Source organism: Pleuronectes platessa, chromosome 24, assembly GCF_947347685.1.
Source record: "Pleuronectes platessa chromosome 24, fPlePla1.1, whole genome shotgun sequence".
Taxonomy (NCBI): Eukaryota; Metazoa; Chordata; class Actinopteri; order Pleuronectiformes; family Pleuronectidae; genus Pleuronectes; species Pleuronectes platessa.
Window position 1 is genome coordinate 4,906,349 of NC_070649.1, and position 18,201 is coordinate 4,924,549.

The 18,201-nt window shown below is 44.8% G+C and overlaps 2 protein-coding genes across 3 annotated transcripts in view; both read right to left on the minus strand.

Moving 5' to 3' along the window:
* The window catches only part of LOC128430967 (mitogen-activated protein kinase kinase kinase kinase 4), a 30,069-nt gene extending 18,484 nt beyond the window's left edge, over positions 1 to 11,585 (minus strand). The window contains exons 1-3 of one of the 2 annotated variants that reach the window (XM_053417124.1): positions 11,405 to 11,585; positions 10,997 to 11,062; positions 873 to 929 (exon numbers count right to left, since the gene is read on the minus strand). In XM_053417124.1, the coding sequence (XP_053273099.1) occupies positions 873 to 929; positions 10,997 to 11,062; positions 11,405 to 11,461 (180 nt within the window). In that variant the 5' untranslated portion in view covers positions 11,462 to 11,585. The remainder of the gene's footprint in view (positions 1 to 872; positions 930 to 10,996; positions 11,063 to 11,404) is intronic. The other variant, XM_053417123.1, reaches the window with a different exon arrangement.
* Positions 11,586 to 13,637: 2,052 nt separating this feature from the next.
* chst10 (carbohydrate sulfotransferase 10) lies at positions 13,638 to 17,885 on the minus strand. The gene is made up of 6 exons (XM_053417027.1): positions 17,763 to 17,885; positions 16,917 to 17,060; positions 16,724 to 16,833; positions 16,403 to 16,628; positions 15,405 to 15,510; positions 13,638 to 15,231 (listed from the first exon to the last, which is right to left on the minus strand). Exons 2-6 carry the CDS (start codon positions 17,008 to 17,010, stop codon positions 14,679 to 14,681), a joined length of 1,089 nt encoding a protein of 362 aa, XP_053273002.1. The 5' UTR covers positions 17,011 to 17,060; positions 17,763 to 17,885; the 3' UTR covers positions 13,638 to 14,678.
* Positions 17,886 to 18,201: the final 316 nt, after the last annotated feature.

The window sequence follows — 18,201 nt, forward strand, 5'->3', positions numbered from 1 at the left end:
GGAGAGTGTTCACCAGGCTCCAGAATTCAGGCCTGTCATTGTGCATGTACAGAATGATCACGCCCGTATTCCTCCATCATTATCATGGCCGTGTGGGTGGCTGGCCCTGCTGGCCTCCCCTGCTCCTCTGAATCCCTCAGCTTTGTGTCTCTGCATATGTGGATGTGTGGTTGTGTGCCTTCTCCCATCTGCAGACAGGACCTCCCACGGCTGAGGGCAGCCTGCTGGCCACTAAATGACGCACTTCACTCAATAGCATCCTGTTGCCTCTGCCCTGCCCATGCTGTTTATTATGGGGGTTGGGGCTCATTAAGGAGCGAAGCATTTTCTTCTCTGCCAGCGCAAACGCATTAAGACGTCAGATCTGATGGAATGTTCATGGAGATTGTAATATTAAACGGATAAGAGAAGAATAAATGACTCAATTATATCCAAGTATAATTTTTCCATGAACATTTCAATTCAATTTCAATGCAAATACCAGTATTTCTATTGAGCCCGGCTGATATAGATTTTTGGGGGGATGACAACTGATAAAGCGATGGGGCACTTTTGCGTTATGGGTGAACAAAAAGAAAAATCGATCCTACGAATTGTCAATAAACCTGATACAATTATCGATTATTGGCCAAAAAGCTAAAATAACAGACATAACTTATCTAAAAGTCTCCTGACGGAACTGGAACCAAATGTTACTAAAAGGGCAATGAAACTGAATTCTCTAAGATCAGTTATGAATTGTTTTTTCATTTTCTGTCAAACAATATGTTTTATGGTGAATTAGTATTCCTCCTGTCTTTGGGGAGTGCCAGCTGCACACGCTCACACCGTGATGAAGTCAAAGGTGAAACAATACGTGGTTCGGCCCTTACCTCGGTGACGTCCATGACCTTGATGGCAGCCAGCTGTCCAGTCTTGACGTGTCGTCCCTGTGAAGACACAAAACAGAGGTGAGCGTTCACACTTCACGTGGCAGACCCATTGTTCTGTTATCAACTGGCCGATGATTAATGAACTGGGAAACTTGTGCACATGTTACTGACAGAAAAACAGACTCTAAATGCTTTCCAGTGTATTGCCCATAGTAAATTGAATAAAAGTTTGTATCTATACACATACTGGCATTAATGATTCTCACATGACATATTAAGCTGAAAACATTGATTGATGACTACTTGAATGACAGAAAATTAATCTGCAGCTATACTAATGCAGTGAAAGTTTTCCCATTGTCAAAGATTACAATCTCAAGTCTCATGTATCCCACATAAACTCACTATATATAGAATCATACATGCTACAGATGGACAAAGTTATTCCCATACTATATAGACGGACCATTCCCAGACTCTTATACTCCCCAACACCCCGCTGCCACTCCTTACATAAACAAAGGACTAAAATAGAGGCCCCTCTTCGACCTCCCTCCCACCACCAGCTCTCTGAGAGGAGATAAAATATGGAACATTTTTGGGAGCTGGCCCACATGGGTATGGGACGGGTATTCCCCTTCTTCCCCCCACTGCAGTGATACTGTGTCTCTCTGCCGGTCACTGCAGCAGCTGTATCGCACACACACATCAATACACTGCGCAGACCCTGGAACAGTTTCAAAAGGAGGACGAGACACACACACACACACACACACACACACACACACACACACACACACACACACACACACACACACACACACACACACACACACACACACACACACACACACACACACACACACACACACACACACACACACACACACACACAAAAAGCACATTCTTGTCAAATCAGTCGCACACATGACGACCCCCACCGACATCATATTAGCCAGTGCATTCCATAGTCAATTGAAACAGTATGGATTATGACAATAAAAGCAATGCTGGCTTGGGGGGGGCTCTTTTGACTGAGGGATAAGAGGAATCCTTAACAATGCCTTTAATCCTCCAATTACAGCTGTGCCCCCCCCCCCACCCCCGACCTGCTGGTGCTGAGGTGGTGCACTGTGATGGGCTCGCAGGTCACAGGTGGGACCAAGAGGAACTCCGTGGACAGCCCCCATACTTGTCGACAAGTTACTACAATTTCTTTGGTGACTTAATATTATTGCTCTGGACAATAATTATTTGGGGATTGAGTGTTAACATATGACAGCCTATTGAAAATGGGTGTTTACATTAGGGTTTATTTAAAGACTTGTTTGGAATCAGTACTGGGAGGGGATGATAGGAAAGTGCAAGGTGATTCTTTCTCCGGGAGCCTGTAGGATTTATACGGTCACATAAACCCAAATGTCTCCGAGCTTCTGGGGGGAGATAAGGTTATCTAGGCCACAAAGTCGTTTTGCATTTTGATCGCACAAAACACCTAAGGTTACACAACATTGGGATTTAAGTGATGATACGAGTTCCCTGGCCGGCTTTTTATCCCCTTTCACCATCCAGTGTTCTTAGGAAAGATAACAAAAAAAAAAAAAGTGACACTTCACTGAGTCATTGAAGGTGTATTTAGAGGAAGGCTGATGACAAGTTAAATACAATGCAAAATACACCTAGCATATCTTGTATTTACAACATTGATCCAGGATGAATAGGCAAAACAATGAGAGAAATTGTGACACCTGTTTTAAAGCTTTTATTGCACCTTAGTCAACCAGTCTCTTCTCTGCTCTCTGTGGGGGAGGTGATAAGACACACACATATATTCAAAGTGGATTTCTCAAGCCGATACACACAGATATTTAAGTTTTTAAAGAAATCGGACAATATATCAGTTGTGATACATAAAGCCCTTTCATAATAGTATTATTAGGATTTTGTTCAAACAGGCTCTGAAGCACATGCCCGTATTCAAGTCACACTCAGGGTTTTTATGATCCAACGGTAAATTAAAGCATCTGATATTTGGTTCTATGAAGAGGATCGATGTAAATAAAGATACTTTTGCCTGAATCAGGTCTCATCTTAATAGATATGAAGATTTGATCTTGCGAATGTAGAAATTAATGTGTTTCCTAATGTCTACAGTGCTCTGTGGTAATTTACCACATGCCATCCCATCAGAACTGATAAACCACAATGCCTACTCTGTATTTTTCAAAGAGGAAACAGACCCATTTGAGGCTGCAACAAAAATCATGCTCATTATTGATTCATTTGTTGGTTGGAAAAAGATAATATAAGCTACTTAAATAATCAATTAACTATTCAAATGCTGATAGCCACCTTTTCTGATGTTTAACTAATCACCAATCGACTGACTGTTTCAGCTGGAGCTCTGTGGACGAGCCCCTGTGCCTCAGACCCTTGAATGGGTAAAGTTCAGTGAGCTGCACTCGGGCCCTGAAGGGCCCCTTGCAGCAGCCTGCTAGGCGTGGCTGGGGAGAGGTTATCTGAGGAACTGAGCTATCACTCAGCTCTCTCCGGCCTCCATCTCCACTCCTACATCCCAGCTCCTCTTAACCATGGCCAGATGTGCTGCTGGCATCTGCCCAGCTCAGCACTAAACCACTGACTGACTTACTGCCTACGGAGCCACAGACAGTACATTCAAATCTACCCTAAAACAAAATACACTGCTCGAAGAGGCCTCGATTCATGTCCCTCAACACTAGCAACTCATGAAGTGATGCTGCTCTATTGAGTGCTGACATAAGAGGAAGAAATAGACCGTTTCCCATTAAGTGGGCTTTATTTCACAAGCATGTGTAAACTAGAACCTGTGCTACTGCCAGTGCCAGTCAAAGGAAACACACTTCAGGCGGTGCTGTCATGGAGGGGATCCAAATTAGCAATGTACATAAATAAAAAACTGTTGGGAAAGCATATTAATGTTTTATCGTGGATTTTCACTTAACAGAAGTGAGCCGTAGTGCTCAGCAGTATCGTTAGTGGTCTGTGGGCAAAGAGGGGAGTTCTGTTTCTAATACACTTATCTACCAGGCTCACATCCACTGCATCCAGTGCATCCCAGAGCACAGTGAACCTCTCCCTCCGCACATCTTTCACACTAATGCACGATCGATCACACTTAGCAACGATTTCAAAAAAAGCCGGCTGGCTTTCTAACCAGGTCAGCCTCCAGTGCCATTGCACAACCGAGTGCTACAATTGAGCGACATGCTTTCTAACTAGCCACGTAGGTGCAAACAAACACGGCTTCATATCATTAGTTCACACAGCGAGGGAGGGAGAGGACCGCTGGGTGCCGTGGGTTGGTCCCTCAAAAGGTCACTGGTGGAAAGTGTGTGTGCAGTGAAGCGTTTATGTGAAGATCTGAGGTGACATTTGAACTGGCAGAGTGAGTAGGTAGCTGTGCAGAAGGTGATAAACAGGCAGGTCGCAACCTCCTTCTAACTCGAGAGGCTCCTGGACAGATGCAGCAACCCGACACGTATCAACACAAGTCCTTTCCTTAACTTTTCCTGGCCACCCACTAATAAAACGTCTGCAAAATATCTGAGTGCGGCCACTTGAGATTACAGTGGGTAAATGGCCAGAAAATTCACGTGGGCATGTTGATGATAAGAATACGAATATCGTGGGATGAAGAGGAGGAACCTTACACCTAGAAGACGCCGATGAAGACGTCAACTTGTAAAGACAACAAGATTTAAGAGCTTGTGGTGATTTAGGGCCGACGCTGGTGTCGATGTGCCGTGAGCAAAAAGAAAAGGGATCTTATATATCATGTCCTGACTCCTGCTTGCGCTACACAGGCGCCACCCCTCGTTTGAATGTGCCAGACCTGTCCTGTCGTAGCCTGAAAATATAACTCTATTTTCTGAAGTTCATGTATGAAAACACCTTTACTGACAACATATATCATACGAATGGCAGGGAGAAAGAAATGATCAATGAGCAGTAAGCAGCAGCACATGACATCCAGGGCTGTGCCTTGCCCCAGCCTCCCTGGGCTCTACTGCTTTATAATGCTGCATACCACCATACTGACCCAATTCTCCCTCTCACACTCACTCACTCACACTTGGGCCGGGCCGTGCTGCCTCCACATCAGCTCTCACCAGAGATGGAAGGATGGAAGAGGCAAAGACAAAGATGAGGAGCGGTGGAGGCCGAAAGAGAAATGGTGATGTGAGTGGAAGGAGGATAGAGGACAGGCAGTGAGTCTGTCCATCTTGGGGAAGAACACAGGGAGAGCTGAATAAGAGTCTGAGGCGGGGGGGGGGGGGGGGGGGGGGGGGGCTGGTTTGATGTGACTGGGCATATATTGATCAGAGTGCAGCAGCAGTGGCTATTGGCCGAGCCTCTCCAAGTGTTGTTAAAACAACATTTTAACAACACTTGAAGGGTGGGAAGTGGAGCCTCTCTGAGAAAAGATCCTCAGTCCTGGTATGAAGTCACTGAAATAACAAAAAAACCTAGAGAACTGTCTGGTTTCTGAAACAGTTTCATGTGGTGTAAATTGAAGAAAGCTGCGTGGGGAGTTTACTCTTGAGGTAAATCCCATCCCTGATGTGGACTGAGTGAGGTGTGTCGGTTTCATGAGAGGATCTGTCCCAGCACATTAACACATTAAGTTTTCTTAAGGAAATGTGAGGAGGCCGAAGAGACAAGAGCTGTCAACTCAGTCGAAGCCGCCGGGGAGAGACAAGCAAGACACTGTCCCGTCTGCCGGCACTTCTGTGTCTCATCTCAACACCACTCGGGTAATGAGGTGGCTCAATGATCTCCTCACAGACACACACGCACGAGAGAGAGCGACAAACACAGAGAGTTTTGTTCAGACAGCATGGCCAGTCAGGGGACGCTGCGGGTCTTGTGACACCCATTAGGGAGAGGGTCAGTGTGGGGGAGAGGCGGAGGGGGGGACAAAAGAGACACACACTCTGCCAGCTCGAGAGGACGCAAAGTGGAGGAGTGTGTGTCTGAGTTGAGTTTGAAATGTTTCACACATCAGGGCTATTCAAAAAGAGCACAGGCGAATGTACTTAAAAGGCTGCGTCCGAACACAGTGTGTGGACGACAATATGTGAACCTGGCCCCTGCTGCAGCGTGGGTGACACATTCAACACCCCGCGGGTTCTGACCTAAAAGCTGAGCAGCCAATCAGCACGCAGACCCCAGGGACCTTTACAGATGAGGGTGGCAAACCCTCTGCTGCTACAAGGTGCAGCAATGGCATCTAATCTTCTCTGCATGTAGAGCAGTGTTTAGTCACGTTCCCATGCATTCAATTGTAATAAATATTATGTCAATAGATCCTATAATCGGGGTTTTTATGTGCAAAGTCATTTTCTCTTGCAAAGTCTTATGGTCTTGCTTTGGGGAACAATATTTCTGAATTTTCCCCGTTTTCATCCACGTTATGGCGATTTCAAGTAAAGGCAATCTATATTTATTAAGCATTTTTCAGCACAGATGTAGAAAATCTTTAATAATTACTATATTACACTGACAGATACCTTAATAATCCAGTATCGGAGATTATGATACAGACTCTGAAACAAGCTGCAGTGGCTCTTTTACAGGACGACATGTGCGGATACAAGCAGAAGCACAGGGGTCGTTGAGGATGCACCTACAGAGCATTTTCATCCACTGGCTCGCTCATTCAGAGTGCAACATCTTTCACTTTGCAGGCTCCAGCACCATCCTCCGTTATTAAATCCACAAGCTTCCTCTTTTTTTTTGCACAAACATTGCAATGCACCTTGTTGCTTTCATCACAGACGACCACTACTGCCCTGAAACAAGCACCAGTCTAGCCAAGTGCCATATGGCTCTGGTAGACATTTAACAGATTGCACGAGAGGCTCCACTCCCTCTCCAGCAGCAGCTCCCACTCAGTGTGCCCGTCAGGCGTAGCCAGCCCCATGAGGACAGAGCCTCTTGTCCTGAGGGCAGGGGCGAGGCTGCACCTAAGGTTGTGGGGGGGAGGCAAAAATAACAAAGGATGGAGATGAAGGACAGTGTTCGGAAAGGTGGAGCAGCGGCAGAGCTCGAGCTTCACTCTAGGAAATTAGTTTCCTACTGGTGGGCACTGCTTTGGCACGGCCCCTGGATGCATGGCAGGCAGGCAGGCAGGTCAGCAGGGGCTTCAGGGGCCTAAAGCCTGACTATATATGGCAATTCTGTAGAGCAGGGGGAGAATCTTCCCAGCATACCACGCACAATTTTGAGGAATTATGTCTTTTTCTGTGTTATCATTACTCTCTCGTTTCTTAATCCCTCCATCCAAAGAGAAGCACCTGAGATGGTTTAGTGAGCCAGCTGGTCCAGGGCCAGCTGATAAGAGAAGGAGGGAGAGGATCTCTTTGTGCAGAGCTTCCACAGAGGCATTATTTTAAAATAACTCAAGACTTGAGAATGACTGCGTGTGGGAGACTAAAAGGATATAACTCTACTTGTGAATAGCCGTTTACTGTGACCAGGGAATTGCATTTGCTTTGTTCACCATTAACATGGTTCACCCACTGTTTTATAGCACAGCAGTTAAAGCTGCAGCGAGTGGGGACGCTAAACAAATTGTTTTAAGTTTCATTCTGGGGACGTGCACGTTTTGGGATGGAGACTCTCCCTCCACGCAACCACGGGCAGATGCAGGCGCTTCATACACCCGTGTGACAGATGAGCCCCACATGTATTACTGCGTTTTATTGTTTCTGTATTTCATGCTTCCTTATTTCTAGGTTGCTACGCCGTGTGAGCAGTTGTTGCCAAAGCTGGAGCAGCGACCTTTTCTTGCAGGATTCAGGGCAGGCTTTCCACCGCAGGGACGTGCAGCCGATTAGTCAAACAGCCAATGGGAGTCACGGGCGAGATTTCTAGAGAGAGTGCAATAGTCTGGTCTTCTCTCCGATCCCTTTATGCTGAAAGGTTATTATGGATGTGTTGCTCAATGACGCCAGAAATATGTTACCATCCCCAGCTTTAATACATTTCCCTTAAGATGCAATAAGAGGGGTTATGCTATTGCAGCTGCAAAACTCAAAATGGCTCACTGCAATAACATTTTACAAGTTAGACTCAAAATGATACGATAATGTTGCGATAAAGTCTCTTTATGGTTTGGTTATGGTAAGTAAATGACTGCAGCACTTTTCAAAAGGATTAATCACTCTGCATATTGAGCCATGCCTCCCACTCCTGTCAACCAGCTGGCTGGAGCTAAAAGGAGCCTTTTTAAGCTATAACATAATTTTCATTATGGCCGTCAGTCAAATTCTGCTGCGCTGTGTTTATTAGAAGTTGACTGTAATCTGGTTCCTCTCCAGGGCCGACGGCTGCCCTCCTGGCATGGAGCATGAAGCTGGAGCGCCAGCAGCACAGCGTGGTCACAGGGACCCGGACTCGGGAATTCAAGTCTTAGAGAGCAGCTCCTTTCTTTTCATTTTCTGGGATCGAGTGTGAAAGGTACAAGAAACACAGCGGAGAGTCACAGAGAGGTTTGTGTGGGATCTCCTGCTCGGTCAGAATTAACAGTCTTCATCTCAGTAGGGTTTATTTGATGTTTTTCCAAACTATGCCAACAAATTTAATAGCAGAGTTTCAGGACCAATAACAATACTCGAATGTTTAATCCTTGGACTGTGCATAAAGATGGATGACATGACTGCTTCTCAATTTCTCCCTGGTGACTGTCTGCAGTCTAAGCTAAAAACCCTACCTCCTCCATGGTCGAGGATGGGACAAGTACAGAACGTCAGATTTTTATCAAATAACGTTTTTGTCATTGTGGGTAGTTTTTAATAACTCTAATGAATTTCCAAATTGAAATGATCTGAAGTCTGTGTTTTAAACCCAAGCAGCCATGCAATACCGCTTAAATCTAAAATTGAATATTAACCAAACTATGTAATCATAGTATAAATTAATGAGGCTATAAAATCTGACAGGATATTTGACACCATCTTTCTGTGGTTAACAGGGAGGCCAATATATCAATATATCATCACGTCGAAGCCAAACTACTTCCCTTCGCCAATTCTGACTATCAACAAATATTCTATTTAGTAGTAGGAGTATCATGACTGAGTAATAAAGCCTTTGGAGGTGGCAGATGATTGTATTATGATCATTTTATTGTACGGCTGTGCAAAGTAAGATATAAATACATAAAGCTGCACTTGTCCACGGGATTCTTAATGTGTAATCTAACAACCAAACATTCAGCTTCCGCATGAACACAACACAAGTTTAAAAGGGAATCAAAAGTCGCCACAAATCAAAAGAGCAAAGAAGCGTGCTCCTGCTCACATTGTGTTATCTTAAAAGGCCCCTTGCAAACTGTGACCAAGTGCTTGACAAAGCAAGGGGGGGGGGAAGCCTCCGAGGGAGAAGAGAACTCCACCCCGTTTTCAGTTGGGGGGCCTGTTGTGATTATTCAGTCGGTTGGCGTTTGAAACCCGCGGACAAACGCCTCCTTTCTGTGGCTCCAACTGACTTACTGACCGACCGGGAGAGCCCGACCAGAGCGAGGAGACAAACTCAGCTTTGTGAGAGTGCAGGTTCTGTCTGGAGCGGGACAGCTGCTCTCCCACCACTTGCAGCACCCCCCCGCCCACACCACCACCACCACCACACTCCCAACTGCACGTGTACACAGGCCCCATGCTCCTTAAACTGGTTAACATGACACTGATCGACACCTGATTGACAGGATGCTGCTGCAGCAGGCTTCGGCGTTGCGATGACTTCCCTGTAGACGGTTCGGCTTATCTCATTGGGCCGTGTCTTTGTGTCAACTGCGGGCTAATCTGACAGCCCTCTCTTGTACGAGCTCCATTCCCACACAGACGCACTCGCAAATAGAATTAACACTGGACAGTGAATGGAGGGAGAGATTAAAAGGGGACACAGAAAAAAAAAAAGAGCGAGAGAGAGAGAAGCAGTAATTCTCTGTCCCACACGCCCGGCTCAAAACCATGTGGTGGGAAGATAGCGAGCGGGCATCTCACTTCCTAATGACAATCATCCGCTCCTCCTCAGAGCTGATTTCAGGTGTGGTTATACTGGGAGCACATGCATGCAGATTCCCCTGTGTGAGCGGAGGCTGGTGGGGGGGGGGGATCCTGGGAGTTTGGGGCACTGGGGGGATTGAATGCAGGTCACTGGAGCACTGAGGGCTGTTAGAATTAAATACTCAGCTTAGCTTGCTGCTTAGTGTGCGAGCAAATTGATGTTTTTTTGGCGGGGCCTGCCAGTACGAGCCTATTAACAGCGCCTAACAAATCTTAACACATCATATATGGCAGCAGGCGACAAAATGGAGCCCCCCCCCCCTCCCCACTGGTTAGCCCAGCTGCAGAAATGACAACAAAACAAGGCCCTGTTGTAGCATTTAGCTCAGGACCGATTGACTCCCCAATCCAAGGCCACATCTCAAACTTCAACACGAGTCTTCCTCTGCCTCCTCGGCTGCATCTCTCAACAGCCGCAATGTTCCTTCTCAGCAGAGAAATCTGACACCGGGAGCAGATGGCCCGGAGAGACTGGGATTCCCATGCAGTGAACTGGAAAAAGTCCTGATTTTTTTATAAAGCAGGATATGATTTTGTGAGAAGAAAGAAGAAAAGCAATCAAACCACAGATAAGAGAAAACAAGAGACGTGAGCTCAGCAGGATCTGGATTGTGGCTGATACTGTTTCTCCATCCTCGACAGGTGATGCAAGATCGGTGATGCATCCGACTGTAGACTGTCTGATTCACTCTTTAAACAGACACACACACACTCCCACACAGACAGACACACACACACTCCCACACAGACAGACGGACACACACTCCCAGCTGAACAGTCCACAGCCCCTGCTCACACACACACACCACAACAAACCAGTATCTGTAATATCACACCTTTCCCCCAGCTTCCCCGTGTCTAATGTGTTGTGTTGTGTTGTGTTGGCCCCAGCTACACATCCTATGTGTGTTACCCTGTCACTCCCTTTGTTCCCCGGCTGGATGGGGGACAGAAAAACAACAGTGGCTGTGCAGAAGAAACCAGGACGGGCCATGCACTGCGCCTGCAACCAACCTTGTATACTTGTCCATAGGTGCCATTTCCAACCACCTCCACCAATTCGAATATCCCAGCTGGATCCTGGAAAAAGAGAAACACAGAAATGGGAGTTTTTCGGGGGGGATGAAGCTTGACGAGGGGTGTCGGTGGGTTCGATCTGTGAACGGTTCGGTCCGGGGTGAGCCAGCTGTTGCGCCCTGCTCGCCCCTACATGCCAAATGCATCCCGAACAAAGGAAAAAGCAGACACTGGCAACACCTCGCTACGGCTCAGCGGTCATTTTCAAGCCGAGAGCGGCCGCGCAGAGCAGGTTGGAGCTAGCTAACATTAGCCCCATCCAAGGGACGAGGGTTGTTTTAATATCGAGGGATGTGGAATACAAGGTTTGATGTAAAGAAAACCCGGCTCCGAGGCTCCACTCACCCGCAGGGAAGCCAAGTCTATGTCAACTAGACTTTTAGCCGGAGAGTCGTTCGCCATCTTTTCAAATAAAAGCCGAGCTTCCCGTCGCGTTTGCAGAAAAATGTCCGCCGCTGGAGCACCGGCGGGGCTCGTCCGGGCGAGGTGGGGAACTCAGCTGAGGCCGCGTCGCACTCCTCTCCGTGGGGTCCGCTTCTCGGGCAGCAGCCGCTGGAGCTCAGGCTACTCCATGTTGAGGTGGCAGCAGCGGGCTCCCTGTCCGCTCTCTGCCGCTTCTGGCCGCTGGGTGTCTGACGAGCTAGCACGGGTAGCCTAGCCTTCCGCTGCGGACCTTCAGAATAAAAGCCTGGCTCTGAACCAATGCTCTCTGGTGTCTGACAGATGTGACTCATTTCATTTAATATAATCATTTAATTAATATTATTAGTAATAGTAGCAGTATAATTATGATGAGTAGTAGTAGCAGTATTGTTATTCTCGTCTTTAGTATTATTATTATTATTAGTTGAAGTAGTAGTAGTAGTATTAGTGTTATTAGTAGTAGGAGCGGTATTAGTATAACTTTTATGGTCATTATCATTATTATTATTAGAAGTAGCAGTAGTAGTATAATCGTTATTTTGCCTTTATACTACTAAAGTATTATGAGTGGTAAATCGTATGATGTTGCAATTATTTGAAAGATTTGTAAGCTAATATTAAATAATGCGATGCTCTAACACAGATTTCATTAAAACAGTATCATGACACTTCCTGTCTTGCTGACATGTCAAAATGTAATTTCAAAGCGATATATGTGGTTGCAGGTTTCCGATTAGTACATAGTAGTAACAGAAGTAATAATACACAGTGTGTGTGGAGGTCTGCTAAAAGAAATGAGCTGTGAGCAAAATGTGTTAAAGAATAAGGTGCTGCATATAAGGAATGTATATATATATATATATATATAAGTTACATTCCTGTCAGACATTTTATTATGAGTTAACCAAGCTGTTCTGTTACTCTGGGCTATCAAGTTCCTTTTATGTTGAAAGCAAAATCAGATCCTTTCCGTTTGCAGCCCGGATGCTTCCGTCCAGCTTGACGCAGCTCTGATGGAGAACCGCACTCAGATTAGAAGCCGGTCGGCCTCGCGCAGAAAGAAAAGGGCTGGGCCTCGTTTCACCGAGCATGGACACCGAGGTTATTTAATGCATCGCTCATAACTGACTATATACCCTCACATCCGCCTGTATATAAGCATCTATACATGTTATACATGCAGCCAGGGCGGGGGGGGGGGGCCAGCATCCTCGTGCACATGCAACTTCCCTGTCAATATTGTAATCATGGGTGTGGCATGTGAGCAGCCTCAGGAGGGATGTTGTGCATGAATATAATTATTTCACATCATCATTAATAATGGAGCCAAATGTACAATAATGACTTTAAGAATTAGACTTTTCAATTGAGGAAAGTGAATTACAGCTAAATTAATATATTAACAGACAGATTTTATCACGACATGGGGGCTTTGTCAGTAATGATTCAGTTTGCTGCATGGAATGATCTTGTTAAGCATGTGAGTGAGTGTGAGTGTGTGTGTGTGTGTGCAGTCTCAGCTTCCCATCATAGCAAATCAATGTGCACGATAGTGAGCTCTTAAAAGGCCTTGTAGCACTGCACTTAAGTAATATAAAATAAGTACTATCATATGTGAGTACTCGTTGTGTTGCGTTTTTGCAATCTACAGTATTTTGCAACAAAAACACAAAAAACAACAAGAGGTAGTGTTTCAGTTATTTCTCATAACTCGGCTCTAACACACAAACATGATCTGTTGGTCAAACAAACCTCAAGTCAACACTGACAGGACAAACCCGTCAGGCAGGGTGACACACACACACACACACACTCAGGATCACACAAGCACAAAGACTTAACTCTTAAAAAGGTTACACTTAAGACACTTAACTAACGCTTAAGCTCTGTAAATCAACTTAAATCCATCTGCCAAGAGGTAAATCTTGTAGCAATGACACCTATAAAGTAAATCCTACTTCTCCTCCCATTGGCCAGGACTGTTTTCTGCTGACACATGACAATGAAGTCACTGTTTTGCCCTGATTCCCATGGTTCTAGTGTGTGTGGTGACATTTAGTCTGTGCACTGAGCAGGACAGTTTAATAATGGCTTACACTGCCACCTCGTGGAGATGGGATATTATTGCACAACAAACAACAAAACACACACAATGAAATATTAAAATCTGTCTCTTCAATGGAGTTTTATTACTAACCCGTCGTCCAAAACGTAGTCACAGCGTCTTACAACCGAGACGCTTCTTTGTGCCACTAGTCAGCCAGTTAATGTTATAAATAGCAACATGTAATACAAATGTTGAGTTGCAGGTCATGTTAAGAACATTTACACAGTACCCTTCGGTTATAGAAAAAAAACTAACAAGCCTTTAAAAATCCAGTGCCAACTTTTCCTTCAACATCCCAGAGCCGATAAATGGAGTGAACGAGGCGGAGCGACCAGAACAGCAGCTACAGGTTTGAATCAGGGAGCGACCAAGGTCTTCTGGTCTGTTTGTTACCATTCTGATGCAATTTACTGTCATTTTAAGAATAATTTAGTGTAATAGAAGACGTTAGAATGCCTCAAATGAAGCAAAAATTAATGATACAAGATATAAAAGTTGAAAAATGGTTGTAAAGATCATTAATCAGTCGTTATAGTCATGCTTTACTCCCTGATACACATCGTAGCGTTTGTCTAGCGCAAGAGGTACAGAAAAGACTAATTTGAGGAAACACTCTGTAGCACTGTTCACAGCTTTCAGTGACAAGATGAGTCATTGTAACAGGTGATCCCTACAGTGCAATATGATAGCTACATTACAGGGTCCCGGGCCTGTATCCCTGGCATTATAAGAGTCTGACATATAACTGTCATACATATAAAAAGGTAGCAAAGGTTTTTCTCTATTTGACCTGGATTTAATCTTTAAATTGACTCTTTGTCAGTTCCAGCCCAAGTCTCTGTAACAGCACTTTTAAATAATCAAATATGAGGCAGTACTTTTCCAGTGACTGCAAATATAGGCAGCATCTCCACAGTCGGTCAGTTATTCCACCAAAGGCGGTTCAAATTAAGAGCAACACGGATACAGTGCTCCACCTCCTGCATACGAGGCCTTTTCAGCCGCTCAGCTACGATACACCTCTGTCTCAGTGAATCAAAAATGTTGAGACAATTCATATGAAAACATTTGAGTGACTATTAATCATTTTTAGTCCAGTAGAAAGTCTGGGCTCGGATAACCAAAGAGGTGGAAGTCCCCCATGTAGCGTGCGAAGAGACGCCGGATGTCTCGCTTGCCAATGGTGGAGAAGTAGTGCTCCACCTTGGACTGGTTGTAGTGGGTGATGCCAGGAGGGATGGACGGGTAGGACACCAGCTTGTCAATGCCAGCCGCTTTGAGGATGTGGGGGGCGTCCTGCTCCAATGTCTCGTGGTGGCCGACCACGCTGTAGTGTATTTCGCACGGCGCACACAGCTCCGCGTAAGTCACCCAGTGAATAATGTGCTCGCCAAACTGCCGGTCCAAGCGCCGGCGGCCCTCCACGTCGCCCAAGTAGCGGACAAAGTCGTCAAAGTGCAGGCCAGACGCGGAGAGGCTGCTGTCGCGGTGGCTCTTGCGGTATTTGCGGATGATGGCGGGAGCGATGTCATGTTTATACCAAGGCTCGAAGCGAGGGTTCTTCACAAACTTGTCCTTGAATGCAGAAATGAGCCGCTCAAAGGGATCCCTCACAATGAAGAACTTAAAGTAGGTGTTTAATCTGTTGAAGAGGGATTCAGGGGTAAACAGTCAGGGAAGACCAATGAGCATTTCTGCACTTTTATTGACTACCAGACAATCTTGAAATAAATGTTGCCCTTTAAATGAAACCCAAATTTAAGCCAATCAATACACACTGTTCGTTTTCAGTAATCACCAAAACTCCAAACTCACCTGTGAGTTATTTCCTGTGGTTTGAGTGATGACAGGCGGGGCAGACCGTTTTTCTCGTGGTCGTGAACGAGGTTTTCTGGGATCTCATTCACATCAGAGTATCCTCCTGAAGAGAACCACATAAATCATTGATTTAATCAGCGAACAAAACAAACGCACCTTCACCCTTGAAATATTTAGAGCATTGTTTTAATATTTTACCATTTATGTGCAGCCAACCTATAAAATCATAACTGATGTTCATCAGTCAATCCTTTATTATGGTAAATATTTTCTTTGTTCAGGAATTAAAGCAAATTTGGAAAGATTCATATTTTTACCCTTCGTACTGAGCTAGAAATAAGGTTGATACACTGTCTTTCAAACAATGAGTCTCTGGAAATTAAAATGACGTCATGATTGTAGCAAATGAATTTGCATCTTGTTTCAATTTTTTTATAAAAAACAGACACACAAGATGCAACTTCAATTCGCTACAATCACTTGTCTGTTGCTGCATCAGACAGTGAGGTTACAATCATAAATCATTATCGGTTTGATCTATATTTTCATTCTCCGCTGCCAGCAGCACATTGTCCCCATCAGGTTACAACTGAATAAACATATTCTACAATTTTAATCTAACAAATACGATTTCAGCACTTTAGCATCCATTAAGGAAATTAAATTCTGCTAAATAATGTTGTGTCGCAGACGATTGTGTATAAATCAAACTGTTCACTTATTCACTATTTTCATCCCTGATCTTTTAAGATAAATATCCATTAATACCCAACATTAATCTTTTACCCGAGCTCTGTATTTGCCTGTTTCCATTTTTTCTTCACCATGCACGCACTTGAGTCACAACATCCTCAGATCAGATCAAACTCAGATGAGCTGCTCAGCAGAAAAAAACGTAGTCCCCCATCACATAGTTCACCAGGGATTGGCTGAGAGTTCTGGAACAGAGAACTTGAATCCCTGATTGTTCCTCCCTTTGTCCAGTCCACACTTACCATTGAGCACAATGAGGACCTTCTTCCACTGTGTGTTTCCCACTTTAGGCGTCTGGCAGAACAAGATCTTCTGTTTGTCGCAGACAAAGATGCGATCCAGGACGAACTTGCTGATGGAGACATGAGTCAAATTCCTGAGGCTGCTGTTCTTACACATGGACGACAGCAGCTCATTCCGCCTATCGGTGACTGCCTGCCAATCTGTCAGTGTGGGTGCTTCAGAAGGCTGGAACACACAAACACAAACAGTTCACTAGTGTGAGTGATAGTGCTTTTAACATGATTGTGCTCAGTTTAGTTAACGGTTATAAAAGTATTCACCTGATCTGAAGGTTGGGGGGCAGCTTTTTCTTGACTGGAATCTGGGATGGGTGGATTCAGCTTGGCGCCTGGTAGAGTCCAACTCTGACCAGCCAGCCTCTCTCCATAATCTAAAAAAACAACAAGTCAGAGCTGGTTGAACATCGCTTCCACAACAAATGGCGGACTACTACGACAAGACCCAGCAACTCACCATCCACGGCTCTGTAGCTGATGAACTTGCTGACGAACATGAGGATGAGCAGCACCCAGCCGCAAGCCCCGAGGAGCAGCCAATGGTGCCGCATCGCTCCGCACGTCAGCCGAGGGCCATGGAAACACTGTGACGGGCTCCCACCTGCACACACATGGAGGCTTTACCTGGGATAGCATGCTATTGCTAACACTAGCACCCCTCACATAGATGTCTGTTAACACCTCACTACGTTATGTCTGTGTCAAGGTATATAGTTAGCTACACACACATATATATATATATATATATATATATATATATATATATCCCTGCCTAGTTGCTAATGTGATACCTTATGACCAAGAGCTAACATTCCTGCATTAACTTTGTTTGTTATTGTTAGCCACCAAATGCTAACACAAACTTATTCAGACACACACACACACACACACAGCAACCACTGTTGACTGTATTTAATGAAGCTAACTGTTAGTTAAGAGAGTTAACCTTCTATTAGCTATACCTGTCACCTTGCCTTAAGGTTTGCTAGCACCTCACCACATTATATCCCTGTTGAGTTATGGAGTTAGCTTAGCTACGTGTGTATCCTTGCTTAGCTGCTAATTCAATAGCTTACAATTTTATGATTACACTCCTGCATTTAGACTGTTTGTTGTTGTTAGCCATCATATGCTAACTCATTCGCACCCAGTAGCCTCTGTTAACTGTATTTAATGAAGCTAACTTGTCGTTAGCTCACCAGCTAGCCACACCTGTCCCTCCCAGCCAACTTGTACTACGCTAGTTTTTCTTGCTTCGCATGTGAAAGTCAACACTGACACATTCTCTTCTACTTCTTCTTACCTTCTTATTGGAGTTACATCTATTTCAAAGCTGCACTAACTCTGTGAAAGACGCTGGACCTGCTGCTGCGCCCTGTTTGTTCTTCTTTAACCCAGTTTACATGATGCCACGCCTACTTCCGTGTTAGGGACAGGACCCGGTGTAGTCCCGAGTTCCGCCTGTAACTATTCCGAATTTATATAATCTCTTTTGTTGGATTTTATTATTGATCCGATGCATATTGTTCATGAATGTTTAGAGTTAATAATTATTTATTAGACAGTTAAATACGCATTTCCTTGCAATTAGCCTGAGTTCGTTAAAATGTGTAAAAATACAATAAAATAATGCCTGAGCTAAAACACGTTTTACTACAGCACTTTGTGTTGAAGAGCTGCTGCCATGAGATTCATTTGCAGATATTTAAGCATTAAAGCTAATTGGTTTATAGATATTCAGA

Bases quoted from the DNA above. Each gene is read 5' to 3' on its own strand.
- chst10 (XM_053417027.1), bottom strand. From the start codon at position 17,010: ATGCGGCACCATTGGCTGCTCCTCGGGGCTTGCGGCTGGGTGCTGCTC. The intron at 15,511-16,402 runs GTAAGTGTGGAC...GGTTCTCTTCAG, and splicing joins GGTCCTCATTGTGCTCAATG to GAGGATACTCTGATGTGAAT. The intron at 15,232-15,404 runs GTGAGTTTGGAG...CCTCTTCAACAG, and splicing joins CCACAGGAAATAACTCACAG to ATTAAACACCTACTTTAAGT.